At 38.1% G+C, this 14,695-nt stretch overlaps 1 protein-coding gene across 1 annotated transcript in view; it reads right to left on the bottom strand.

Annotated features, from left to right (window-relative positions):
* Nucleotides 1–283: 283 nt before the first annotated feature.
* Nucleotides 284–14,695, bottom strand: part of LOC112503588 (carnosine N-methyltransferase-like) — a 46,416-nt gene continuing 32,004 nt past the window's right edge. The window contains exons 8-18 of the mRNA XM_025107601.1: nucleotides 12,081–12,125; nucleotides 11,863–11,942; nucleotides 11,642–11,706; nucleotides 11,496–11,562; nucleotides 11,268–11,381; nucleotides 4,677–4,750; nucleotides 2,605–2,702; nucleotides 2,470–2,529; nucleotides 2,295–2,363; nucleotides 2,156–2,209; nucleotides 284–605 (exon numbers count right to left, since the gene is read on the bottom strand). Coding sequence (XP_024963369.1) covers nucleotides 537–605; nucleotides 2,156–2,209; nucleotides 2,295–2,363; nucleotides 2,470–2,529; nucleotides 2,605–2,702; nucleotides 4,677–4,750; nucleotides 11,268–11,381; nucleotides 11,496–11,562; nucleotides 11,642–11,706; nucleotides 11,863–11,942; nucleotides 12,081–12,125 — 795 coding nt within the window. The 3' untranslated portion in view covers nucleotides 284–536. The remainder of the gene's footprint in view (nucleotides 606–2,155; nucleotides 2,210–2,294; nucleotides 2,364–2,469; nucleotides 2,530–2,604; nucleotides 2,703–4,676; nucleotides 4,751–11,267; nucleotides 11,382–11,495; nucleotides 11,563–11,641; nucleotides 11,707–11,862; nucleotides 11,943–12,080; nucleotides 12,126–14,695) is intronic.

Here is a 14,695-nt window from a genome sequence, read left to right as displayed (position 1 = left end):
CATAGATGCTAGGATACAAGAGCATGTACTTTTTGAATTTTTGAGTTATGTATTTCACGTTATAGACTCTTGTATTATGGACCTTTGTGGGGAAAACATGTATTCTATGTATGAAATATGTGTTATATGCAATGTATGGATTTGGGGTTGTTACACCGAGGTCACCAGTTCAACTCCCTTGAGGTCTGCTGGAGGGTTTGTTTGGCTGTTAGGCCCCATGAGATCAGTCAAGATGCATGCAAGCTGCCGAACACCCATAGGTACCAAAAAGACCATCTAATTTGCTGAACCGTAGAACGTTGAATTTATGACAAGCACGTACAAATTTTTGTTCTAAACATGAAGTTTATTCTCAGTCCTTAACAAACTCAAGTCCAAATCTATTTTGAGGAGATTAATTTATAACTAGTTGTCATGAATGATGCAACTTTTAACTTTGTGAGTCATAAGAATAGTTAGCGACACCTTTCAAGGTTCATGTATGCATAATCAGAAACAAGCGTACATAGATCCATGTATATGATGTGGATGTTGATTCATTCATGCATGTTCTCATCTATAATTGAAATCTTCCGCATTGTCCAAAATGCTGAAAAATAGTGATTCTGCAGATACAAGAAAGAAATGTCAGAGTACCCTCCCACAGGTTCATATATGAAAAGTTGCCATTTGTTCAAATTTTGGCTATGTTTGGGAAATTAGCTATAATAAGTTATCTAATAAAGTAGTCACATTCCATAAAATCTAGCTAATTAGCTAGATGATAATATAAAATGACCTATAAGGGGGGGGCATTGGGAAAAAAAAGTTGCAAAAAAAACCAATAAGCAATCCAAAGTAGATCAAAAACCTAGCTAAGAAAGCTTATGGCTTATCAAACAAGGCTTTTTCAATAAGCTCAATGAATAAACTAACTTATAGTTGCCAAACATGGCCTCCGAATGACATTTTGACTTTCACCATGTTTAAGGGTTTTTGATTGGTTTGGATTTTACATATAGAAGAGAGTATCAAAGCAGTGTATTCAAAATGACTAGGCGTAAAGACCTCATCCAGGGCAGCAGGATAGAATGGGCTTTATGGTTGATGTAAGCTACTCTTCCTGTTTCACCTTCTAGATAGCCCAATATATAGTCTAATGGCATGCGCACTCGAAAGGAAGGTAGCAAGATTTTCCATTGTATAGGGAAAAAGATGTTGTCTTCCAAATTTCCATGTACATTTTTGACTTTCAAGGTCAAAAAAGTCAGTCACCGGTAGGGTTTTAAATTGATTTGGTTTTCTTCGAATCTGGAGTATAAGAAATGTGCATCTATCATGAATTAGAAAGAAAATAGTGATGCTAATGATAAGACACATGTAGTTATTTGACTTGAGTAGAAAAATGATCTGATTGACCAAAACGTCTGTGTGTATCTCTGATTTTGGGACACTAGTAGTATTTCAGAAGTGAACCAACCATCTTCAACAATTTTTTGTTGTTGAATACAGTTTTATTATTTTACCATTAGATGCAATCAACTTGATGGTCTAAAATCAAATACAGATCTTTTGGGGGACAAATATGTTTTTCCACAAGTTCTGTGAAAATATTGCAAATATTCTAGCTTGTAGAACACTTTTTAACAGAAGGTAAAGAAAGAATTTTTCATATGGAATGAGAGGTGATGCATCTCTCTTTTTAAAGTATTTTTCTGAATAATGCAGCAATACTTGACAAAAACCATCTTTATTACTACCTCTCCCATGTAAAAGAAAATCAAAATTTCACTTAATAAATTCAAATATTTTGCATGTCTCAATGTAAAAAGAAATTGGTTCTTCTGTCCTTTCGCTCACACTTTTGCACAAGCCTGGGGTCTTCATGGAAACAGCCGCTCTAAGAAAAAGTCTGTGTACACACCCACCCTACTCTTGAGTGGCATATATTGGGTTCATACTTTTTGGTTTGGTAATCTAAAAGAGGCTTTTTATGCTTTTAATATAGTTAACGTAATCATCAATTTTTCTACAAATAAAATAACAATGATGAATAATAATTCTGGTTAATTTTCAAAAACAACTGATCTTGATTCCTAATAGGGCGGAGATAATATTAAATATTAAAAATACTATCACACAAGATAAAAGAGACTGCCTGAGTTGAGAAACATACTTGCATCATTGCTAGGGGATTTGTAGTATAGGTCGTTTCAATGGTCTTCTCGAGCTGTTCTCCAGAACATAAACACTAATTACTTTAAAAGATCACTACAGAAAACTAACTAAAAGATAAGAGGGGAATTGTGCTTGACCTCCAACTGAAATCCATAATGGATTGCGATCCTTTTCACATCTTCCAAACTTAACTCAATTGACATTTCCTAGTGAAATACGACAATAGAAGATTAGAAGCAATGTGAAATACATAAATCACATATTTTATTTGTCGTCGCGAATGAAATTGCATGTGTTAAAAGAAATGCTTACATCATCTTGACCATACATATCTGCAAAGTGATAAAGTAGGGGACCCAAGTTTATCCAGACCTGCCAACAGAGAAATTTATTAATTCCTTACGAGGAAAAAAATGTATTAGACGAGAAAAGAATTGAACTACTTACTCCCCCGTCCTTAAGAATTCTTGAAATGATTTCAATATATTCTATAATATTGTGTGCTGTATCAAGGAAGAAGCAGGTTACAACTGCATCCCAAGTTCCTGCAAGTGCCATAAAAGGCTCATCATCAGTGTCCACTTGAACTAATTTTATAAACTGCACAAATCGATCAAAGTGGGAGCTACATCAAAATGTAATTTTCCACTATGTTATCAGGTTTGTGACCATAATTGACTAGAGCTTTGAATAAGTCCCAGTGTCCTACTTGCATGTGTATCAACTGAATACTTGTTATTTTCTTTTTCTAGAGAACAACAGGAGACATTTGCAGTTCTTGACATAGGGGTTGAGTCAGATTTCTTTAGTTAACCAGTGTCCATCAGTAACTTCATGTCAATAAATGCTCTAGATATGGTGAGCAAATCTAACAACAATATATTCCAGCTAACAAATTATAACTTAAAATCATTCTTGGACTTGATGACATCAATGTACAAAACCATATCTTGTTCGGTACCTCTTTGGGTTAATGAAGGAAACTTATTTACAAGGTATATGTATGGATTATAAATTTCTTAACTGCAGACAAGCTTACGAGCATGAAAACGACCTAACATCCTCTAACGATGATCATAGGGAAGAAAATATTTTACTAGTCGATAAAGGTTTAGAAGGAAACTAACAAACAAATATAACATGAACCCACTCAACAAATTCACCTTTTTCCAATTGTCATGTACATACTTCTATTTTCTTAAGCATGAAAGCACAATAATCCGTTTCTGTAATTCACAAAGTGGATGATTATTCTCCATACACCCTGAATTTTTTACTCTATAATATATATCCCAAAATAGTGAACAAAGCTCAGTCCAATAAACATTTCCAAAATGTTGGCATAAAGACAAACCATCTTAGCTTAGCAAACAGAATGAAAAAGCCTTAAGAGAAATTCATTGTTTTGAGATTGGAGTTGCAAGAGACTTTTAAGGTTTCTATCTTTATGAAGAAATCTATATGACAGGCAACAGACATGTTGATTTATTGAATTCTCAATTGCAGCCGCTTCTGGCATGCGAGCTTCTAAGGTTAAAGCAAAATACCAAATATTGTGTAGATCAATTATCTTTTTTGTACTAGATCAGACGTTGCCGCTGTGTAACTATATGCATGATCCTTCGCAGGATTAATTTCAGAAGGGGCCATATAATAATTCTAGGTATATAATATCATCTGTGGTATGTGAATATAGTTTAATGGTGACGAAAATCCAGGTTGATGTGTACACCATACAGAATGTAGAGGCTTAATAGAATCTAGTTCCTTGGTGGTGGAACAAGTTAGAACTCTTTGAGAAAATATCTGATTACTGTTTGCTAGTCCATGGGCATGCCTTGAGATATCAAGGGTGCTACCACATGATGCATTTATGGAGAAAGAAATATTCTCCTTTCTCAGCAACACAAACACTTGAAATGGCTTGTGACTCTCGATGCATTAGACTTATTAGTTTTCTGCACTGCAATATTAAGATACTTTGCATTCTATCAAATTCAAATTGATATAGCAAGTAATCAAAGATTAAAGCTTCAAAGAGGCACACTACTTGTAGGGTATATTAGTTGTTATGTTAGTTGCATTGGGACATCATGATACCATTTTAGCTAACAAATATTCTATATTAGCCTGTAACCAGATATTCAATCAGACATGTCCATACACATACGATTCAGCAATTACCATCCAACATTAGGTCAGAGTGGTCATTGCTACTTTCTACATACACTCAAAGCGGAGGGATAGCCTTGTGGCCCTTATTCATATTGGTGGTCGTTGCTGTCCTACAATGCAATTAAACTACAATCAGACTGGAAGCTTATCCACCGAATAACCTTTTCAGGTTCTCAAAACATGGTATATTAGCTGGCAGCAAAACCCAAAGGTTTGTATTATATCTTACCAAATAATCAAAGCATAAACCTGCATCTACCAAAAGAAAGAGAACAATAAAAGGCAATACATATCATAAAAAAGAAAACAAAGGAAGACTGAATGATCTTGTGTATTCAGCCTACCTACTTGGCATGGGTCACTATATACTTCAACAAAGTCACCACCACACATAGAAAAACCTTCCGTAATCCCTGCACTGTCAACCAAAATAAACAAATTAATTTGGAGGATAAAGAAAGAGGGGGGGGGGATCATAACACTGTAAATTAGGGAGTGCACTTTAGAGACGGTAGAATGTATTGCACCGCCTGTGTCGGACCCATATCCTATAGATGTACAACCTTATTACAACACTAGGCCACCTCCAAAATATCTTACAACAGACGCATCATTCAGTCAACAGCATGTTATGGAAATAAAACCTAGAAATGTAATTTATCCTAACAATACACTAGATAACAGAAGTAACAAAGCTGAAGAAAAAGCTAATTAATCAAATATAAACCCAGAATAATGATCTCACATTTTCCTATATTATATTTGTCCACTAGCATTTCTGTTGAATGCACACACACACAGTTATCTGAGTAACAATACAAATATTAAAATATTAATATCTTAGAATCCATTGACACCCTTGTCTAGCCATCAATCTCCCATTCATTAGAAACAAATGATTCTCGAGTTTTATAGTGACAGAATGAGCAACCATGAAAACTGATGCATGACATCAAGCTTGAAAATTTTCAAAGAAAATTCACATACACAACTTTCCCGAACATAATAAAAGAAACAAACTTCAGATTTACCATTGCCTCAGATAATCAGCTAGAAAAACAGAAAAAAAGTCGTGTCTAAATTTTGTAAAATTTCCAAATTTACAATTGTATACTTATATCCTTGTTTTTCTACTTGTCGCTTACCCTTGACATTTCATCTTCTTGAGCTTAGTTGTGTCAGTCTAGAGTACGGTAGCTTCAGTTAGAGAACTAAGGTAATCTTCCCGGTGATTGTGGCAGGAAATTTTTAAAAATTGTGCTTTGAGTTCCACATCTTTCTCTTGAACTACAGCTAAGAAAACAACTACCTTCTGCGATGCTGCCTCCTTCCTTCCCATAAACTAAAGAGAACAAAGCACCTCCTCCTATGTTGCAAATTATTCAAATGGTGAAATAAGGATTTATTGACAAAAATATAGAACTGGCTACAGTTTTGGGAAGACCTTTTTTATGTTTTAGAAATGCATTGCAGCAAATCTCGACAATTCCTGCTTTAGCTCTGAAACCAGTTTGACTAGGAACATATGTCGGAAGAGAGAATAGATGAAGAGAAAAGAATAGACACAGAGGAGAAAGAAATGAGAATAAAGAGCCATTTAAGGTAATCTGAGTATTGTCCGATAGAAAGAAATTTATCCTTCAATTGATGTATTACAAAGATTTTAAATTAGTCGCTCTTTCCAGATTTGAGGATGTTACAATTGCTTTGCAATTAACCAATTGAGTCCAAAACAACAAATCGATATATCTTTCATCTCTTTAAAAGGTGATGCCTAAAAAAATAGGAAAAAGAGGGTGAAAGATGACTCTTATGGCTGAGGGAGGAGAGAAAGAACGCATGCTTGGATATTCTGTGGAGGTTCGAGAATCTATGATAGGGCATCTAAAGCTAAGGTTACAAGTAAAAGAAGACTGAGAGAAGTGGTGATCTCACTAAAGTGGTTTCAATGGGAACACAAACAAAGGCCAATCCTATGATGGGAAGAACTAAAAAGAATGATCCTGAAGCGATTTCGATCCATGGCTGAAGGAACATTGTGTGAGCAGTTTTTGCCATTGAAGCTGAGTGGAAAGATGGGGGATTACTGTAAGAGGTATGCATCATTAGCCTTACCCCTTGACGAAATTCCCAAGGAAATTTTCCTTAGTCAGTTTGTAAATGAACTAGATCCCCTGGTGCTAGCGAAATAGCAAATTCTGTCACCTATTAATTAAGGAGAAGCAATGGAGTTGGCGGCGAAATTGATGAGAAGAATCGGGTAGTGAATAGGCATGGAGGACAAGGAACATGGTGAGGGAAGAGAATGACGGGGTACCATCAAACAGCAAGGTCACCACCTGTGTCCGCGTTCCCGAAGGCACCCCTCTCTTTCAAGAGGATTCAACAAGGTACTATTGCAAGAAAGACGTCGAACATCCCCAGAAAAAGAGGAACGGATTTTTTGTGGCTATCGAATGACGAGTTGAACAAAAAAAGACCAAAAGAATTATGTTATAGATGCAATGAAAAATTTGCTCCCGACCACAAAGTGTGCAAAAAAAAAAGTAAGTGTCTTGTGTTCCAGGATGAGGAAGTCAATACAGGACAAGAGGAGGAAGAACAGAATTCTAAGACACAACAGCCAAACGTGTAGGTAAACCTTAATTCTACCGTAGGCCTTACTAAACCAACAACAACGAAAATGATGGGTGCTATTGGTGATCAGAAAATCGTGGTGCTGATCGACAACGATATATTGAAATCGCCGGTACAACAGCTTGGCCCATGGGATCCACTGCCTCAGTGCCTCAATTTCCATGGGAACATGAACAGCAGTCAAGGGGGAGGGTGTACAGGGAGGTGAAAGTGTGTATTCAAGGAATAGAAGTGATTGTGGAATTTGTTCCTCTGGAGTTGGGGAATTCTGATGTGATATTAGGAATCCAGTGGCTGGAGACAATGGTGCCACATACGCGAATTGGAAAACACAGGTGATTGAATTCAGATAGGGAAGAACTCGATAACATTGAAAGGTGATACATCACTGGCGTCAATGAAAGTTATCAGGAAGATTTAAAACATGAACAACAGGGATTATTTGTGGAATTGGGTTTAATGCCCACAATCGATCCGCCCATGGGGGATGTGTAGAGGTGTTAGATGAACATAAGACGGTTTTGAAGTCCCTGTTGGGGAACCGTCGGAACGATGACACGACCAGAGGCTTGGCCAGTAAATATTCGTCCCTAATGCTATCCACACTACCAAAACTTGAGATAGAACGTATGATCAGAGAAATGCTTGCTGCCATAATCATCCAGCACAGCCACACTTTTTCCAAAGTCGTGTCGCTAGTCAAGGACAAAAGTTGGAGATTTTGTATCAATTACCGGCCATTTAACAAGAGTACAGTGCCTGATAAGTTTCCGTCCCTGTAATAGACGAGCTGTTGGACGAGTTCTATGAGCCATATATGTTTTCTAAACTGGATTTGAGATCAGGCTATCACCAAAAAACAATAAGAGAAGGATGTGCGCAAAACAGCATTCAGAACGCACGAGGGACATTATGAATTCTTGGTTATGCCATTCAGGTTGTCCAATGCTCCATCAACTTTTTAAGGGTCGATGAAACAGGTTTTCAATGCAGTCCCAAGGAAGTTTTTGTTGCTATTTTTGACGATATTCTTGTTTACAGCCGCAGTATGGAGGAGCACAGTAGTCACTCAACCACAGTGTTTGGTATTTTACAAGAACACAAACTATTTGCTAATTTAAAAAATGTAAGTTTGGCCAGACTACAAGATATTCGGGTCATGTTACTCCCAAGGATGATGTGGAAATGGATTTGGCAAAAGTCGGTGCTATGTTAGAATGGCCACAACCCAACACTGTGACAGAGTTAAGGGGTTTCTTGGGATTATCGGGGTACTACCGCATGTTTGTAGCCGGCTATGGGAAGATAGCTAGTCCTTTAACGGACTTGTTGAAACACACATAATTTGCTTGGAATGATGATACAGAGAAGGCATTCCAAGAACTCAAACAAGTGTTGTCAACAACCCCTGTTTTGCGGCTGCCCAATTTCTCTCAAGAGTTTGTATCGAAACGGATGCTTTAGGCTATGGGATGGGTGTTGTCTTGATGCAATGAGAACAACCTATTGCTTACTTCAGCCAAGTCTTGGGCACTAGAGCAAGGCACTATTCACGAGAAAGAATTGATGACAACAGTGCAGGTTGTCCGAAAATGGAGAGAATATCTATTGGGCAAGAAGTTTGTGGTGCGCGCTGACAAGCAGAGCCTTCGTTCCATCGAGTCGGAGTACTAACAGTGGGTCAGCAAACTCTTGGGGAATAAATTTGAGATTGTTTATCGCGCAAGCAATAGTAACAAGGCAACCGATGCGCTGTCCAAAAACTTCAGATCACTTAATGTGTGTTCGTTGGGGCCCTCAATTGCGACAGTAGGATGTCACCAAAGAAGGGGAACACAATCCTTTTCTTAAAGGTGTTAAAAAGGACATCGTGACCCAAATGGAGTCTCACAATGGGGTTTCCATTCGGCAAGGCTTAGTTTACAATGAACGGCTCATACAATCGAGAATTTCCACCATGATTCCTCCTGTTTGAAGAATTTCACAGTTCTCCCATAGGGGCCACTCTTGAGAAGATCATACCTACCAGCGCATTGTCGCATTGCCTCAGAGGTGAGGTCTTTTGAGTTGGTATGAGGATGGATATTGGCAAACTCATCAAGAAGTGTATCATATGCCAAAAGAGCAAACATTTATCCATCACCTCCACTTCGTGTTTAGGTGGGGGTTATCATAGATTTCGTTGAAGGATTGCCCACATCCGTTAGGACAAATGGGATTTTGGTGGTGGTAGATGTTGGATCAAATATGCCCATTTCATCATGTTGAAATACCCTTTCACATTCCTTAAGATTGTTGAAGCATTTGTATAAGAAGTGGTTTAACTCCATGCGTACCAGATTCCATTGTGTCTAATTATGGGAAAGTTTTTCTAAGTCACTTTTGGAAGGACCAATCAAAGAACTCAGAAATCATAGGCGACGCAAATGTATAGACCGGATGGCATAGTAATATTGATTGTGCTCAAAGTGGTGCCTGAAATGTCAGGTGCGAATGTTTGGTAATGTAAAAACAGGGGCTGGCCAATCTCTACCAAGTGGTTGCCCAAGCATCACAAAGTTTACCCTTGCAAATAAGGCATATCTTGTCTAGGCAATTTTTTTGAAATGATACCCTTATTTTCCTTATCTACAAATAGCCAGACCTACCATTGCTCAAGTGTCTTTAACGAACATATAGCAAAACAATTCATCATGTAATCGGACAAAAATGGGCCAAAAGAAAGAAACATACCATAGAACCTAAAAGTGCTCCTTATAAACAGTTCTTGTTTGGTAACCTCTTCAAACTTGTAAGACTGATTGTAAGTCTTCATATTGTACTTGAAATTGAAACGAAATCTAAAACATTACTTTTTCTTACTAAAATTAGATATAAATGGTGCAAATACCAAAGTACATGCTTCTAGCCCTCTTTGAAAGATTATCACTTCTAATCACATGTTTCAGTAAATAGTGAACATCTAATTATTATATAATGATGATTATGGCCTGATACGACCTTTTTAAATGAGTATAGTAACTTTGATCATTACTGTGATGTTAAAAGCCCATATTATTGTTGAACTACAAAATAGAATGATCTCTGAATGTTGATTGTTGTAATTTAACATATTCTAAAAGGCTTTGTTTTCAGAAGATTGCATATTCTGGCTGCATTAGCTCCCCGGGTATGGTCTCTCTCTGGTCAGAACCTAGTGTTACACCTTGATACTTTCTCCAAGAATGATTGGGTCAAAAAAGAAGAAGAATAAGGGCGCGTTTGGTTTGCAGGAATTGGAGGGATTTGGATTTGAAATCCATTCCAATCCTGCGTTTGGTTTGTAGAAATGGTCGGATTTAAAATCCCGGAATTCATTTAAAATCCCACCAACACTCGATTTGAGAATCCTTTGAAAATACACGGAATTTGAAATCCATTCCCGTGGGATTTCATTCTTGCCCGAATTCATCGCTGTCTCCTTCATCCTTCATTCTTGCCCTTCATCACAGATTACATCGCCATCTCCTCCGTCTCCGTTGCCACCACCGTCGCCCTTCGTCTCCGTTGCCACCGCCACCGTCGCCGTCGCCCTTCGTCTCCGTTGCCACCGCCGTCGCCCTTCGTCTCCGTTGCTCACCGTCGCCGTCGCCCTTCGTCTCCGTTGCCACCACCGTCGCCCTTCGTCTTCGTCGCCCTTCGTCAACAATCGCCCTTCGTCTCCGTCGCCTATCGTCAACAGGTAAATCATTTTCCCCTTTTGGATTTCTCTCTAAACTATGAACACATATTAGGTTAAATCCTTCAATTTTGACAGATTAGGTTGAATATACATGAACACAGATTAGGTTAAATCCTTCAATTTTGACAGATTAGGTTGAATATACATGAATACAGATTAGGTTAAATCCTTCAATTTTGACAGATTAGGTTGAAATCTCATGAACACAGAATAGGTTAAAAAAATTATACGAAGTATTAAAAACCAAATCCTACAAACCAATCAGAGGAATGGATTTCAAATCTAATCCAATCCAAATCCCATGGAATCCAAATCCCTCAAGGGAATCCAAATCCCTCAAAAACATTCCCGCAAACCAAACGCACCCTAAGGGTTTGAGATAGTTGTTGTGCCCTTTATCTAGCAGCTTAAACTTCAAATGGGTTGGTGAATTGGAAACCAGAGACTTGATAAGCATTGAGACATAATGGGTGGCAAGAAGAACCGGTCATATCATATTTTACTTTCCCAGATAACCTAAAAAGAACAACTTACAGGAACCAGAAAAGTGCAAGAATATCATAAGCAAAATGGTTACCCAGCAGGATGAATATCTGGAACAGAGACTGGACGAAGCTGATCAGTATCAGACAGTGAATTGCAATTGCTGTGAATCCATGGATGGATAGTCCATTCCGCGACAGCCTGAGTCCTGATGACAAAATTAATAATTAGACAAAGTTAATATAAACATGAAAGTAATGAAGTACAGATTGAGAATAAATGAGTAGGTGAGATAAGTAAGAGATCATAAGAGCAGCTTTACTGATTAAGAATAAAACTAGAGCAGATCATCATGTAGTATGAAAATTCATTTCCTTGGCTTATGAAACCTGTTTAACAGATAAAAGTATGTTAGCATTCTAGTGAAATATTTTTCAGAATGCACTTGAATTAAACTATAATGCATACCTATACATGAAATTTCTAAGGCCAACCTTCCTAATCCAGCCCCTGGAACTAGACAAGTCGGAGGGCTACAAAAACGATGAAACACGATTTTCAGTTATAGCTCCACACAATGAGATAGTAAAAGACAAATTCTACTAAATGGTTGAAAGAAGGTTGACGATGAAAAAAGAGTGTAATTTTTAAAGTATGTTGCTTTAATGGGGAAAGAAAACACTATTCACCTTTCCTTACTGCGCTCAGGAAAATGGCGTTTAAGCTCTTCAAGAATAGGCCTATAGCATTGGTCTCGTTCCTTCTGCCCCTGAGTTTAGAAGCCAAAACAACAATTATGTTCTTGAGGTTTTGTTCCTCTTGTGTTCTTACATTGGTGAAAATTGATGTGAACATTGTACATATATAGGAGAGAACCAAAGAGTTAGAGAAGGAATCAGTGAGGTACCTCAGTAGCCCAGTCTCTGACTATATTTCTGATGACACATCGAACCTGCATGTTGCAAGTCAAGCAAGCTTGTTTTAAAAAGATACAATTGAATGCCATGTTTGGTAAGATATGATAAAGCGACTAAGAGCCTCTTCTTGACAACAGGGAAAAACCAGACAGCTTTATAAATCAATGCTGAAATTTCAATAATTTTTGGTACAGGGACATGGTTGAGCACTTCTAATGACCAGAAAACATGCTACTTCTGGATTATACTACTTCCTTCCATCCAGATCTGCCACAAGCTTTCTAGTTCATGGATCTACTACCTTAGATCGGTACCAACGAATCAACCTTCTTCATCAAAGACTCGGCCACCCTAGTTTTTCGTACCTTAAGAAACTATTTCCATCTTTATTTAACGAGTCTGATGTTTTCTCATGCGAACTCTATCAGATGTCCAAACATACTAGAGTCCCGTTTCCTATTCATACCTATAGTGCGTCGACTCCATTTTCCCTAGTTTATAGTGATGTATGGGGTCCTTCAAAAATCCTGTCAATTTCTAATAAAAGATGGTTTATTTCATTCGTTGATGATCATACTCGAGTTTGTTGGATTTATCTTCTACATAACAAAGTTGAAGTTGTTAGTATCTTTGAAAAATTCCATTCGATGATCCTTACACAATATGATGCAAAGATCAAAATCCTTCGAACAAACAACGGCACCGAGTATTTCAATTCGGCCATGTCTAGATTCACCAGAAGATATGGTATTATACACCAAAGCTCGTGCATTAATACCCCTCAACAAAATGGCATTTCGGAAATAAAAAAAAGTCACTTGCTAGAGGTACCCTACTCTTTCAAAGTCATACACCCAAATCCTTCTGTGGTGATGCAATTCTAACAGCCTGCTATCTCATTAATCGGTTACCTTCACAGGTATTAAAATTTCAAACACTTCTAGTGGTCCTACAAAAATCCTTCCCTAAGGCTTATGCCTCTTCCAATCTTGATTTGAGAGTATTTGGTTGCTCAGTCTTTCTCCATGTTCACAGTCACTTAACCCAAGGAGTGTGGAAGGTGTCTTTGTTGGTTATTACTCCTTATAAAAGGTATCAATGTTACTGTCCAAAGTAATAAAAATATTTCGTTTCACACGATGTCACCTTTCTTGAAGATCAATTCTATTACTCTCCTCAATCTAAACAGAGAGCCGAAGTATCCCATCCTATAGGAGCCGAAAGTTGGGAACAATTCTGGGCATCCGATTCTCCAATCACCTCACATAACCCACAATTCCAGGAACAGCCGACTCAATCTCTCCATCACCAACTACCCCACAACCTGTCGCAAAACCTACAAGCCACGTCAAGTCCTTCACAATCACATACAGCCGAAGAAAAGGAGTTACTCCAAAGTCTAAGGTACACCAAGAGTTGCCTTCGAAATATGATTTTGATGTACCGATTGCATTCAGAAAAGGTACATGCTCTTGCACTCAACATCCTAATTCCAATTTTCTTGGCTATGCTAATCTAGCCCTACCTATGAAGGCTCTTGTTTTGAATCTGTTTTAACACAAGAACCAACCAATGTTTATGAAGCTTTGCAAGACAGTAAGTGGCGGGCTGCAATATTTGAAGTGCTTCGTTCCCTTCAAAGAAATGGTACATGGGTAGTGGTTGAACGCCCGCACGATAAGACCACAGTTGCTGTAAATGGGTGTTCACAGTTAAGTACAAAAGTGATGGCTCTATTTATAGATACAAGGCTCGGTTAGTAGCAAAAGGCTACACCCAGACAAATGAATCGATTATTAGGAGACATTTACCCTGGTTGCCAAAATTAATACCATCCGAGTTCTCCTCTCACTTGCTGCCAACTTCGATTGCCCTCTTCATCAACTAGACGTAAAAAATGCATTTCTAAATGGCAACCTCCATGAGGAGGTCTACATGGACTTGTAACCCCGACTTTCATGGTCCAAATGGCAGCCATAAAGTTTGTCGTCTCAAAAAGGCCATTTATGGTCTCAAACAGTATTCGAAAGCATGTTTTTTCGGTTCACTCATACAGTTAAACAAGTTGGGTATGCTCAAGCCCATGTCGATCACATTCTTTTACACCTTAAAGATCATGGTAAGGTCGCTATCCTAATCCTATATGTCAACGACATTATACTTACGGGAGATCATGCAGTGGCCATAGCAAACATCAATGCCCATCTGGCTCGCTCCTTCGAAATGAAAGATCTTGGTCCATTACGGTACTTCTTCAGAATGGAGATTGCAAGAACGAAATCTACGATTAGCTTGTCTCAAAATAAATATACCTTGGACATGCTCAAAGACACCGGGATGCTCGGATCTTGGCCCTCCTCTACTCCTATGGATTCTCCTGTAAAGCCTGAAGCTAGTTCTACAATTCCAGCAGGGGAGATTCCAACATCTTGTTGGTCGATTGATATAGCTCGCACATACCAGGCCTGATATTACTTTTGCACCAACTATGTAAGCCAATTCATGCATTCATCATCCCAATGCCATCTGGATGTTGCTCACCGAATCCTACGGTATCTTAAAGGAACATCAGGTCATAGTTTACTGTTTAAGAAACAAGACAATT

Source organism: Cynara cardunculus, unplaced genomic scaffold (genome assembly GCF_001531365.2).
Source record: "Cynara cardunculus var. scolymus isolate 2C unplaced genomic scaffold, CcrdV1 Un_Scaffold_3318, whole genome shotgun sequence".
NCBI classification, from domain to species: Eukaryota; Viridiplantae; Streptophyta; class Magnoliopsida; order Asterales; family Asteraceae; genus Cynara; species Cynara cardunculus.
This window is presented reverse-complemented; position numbering and strand designations above follow the sequence as displayed.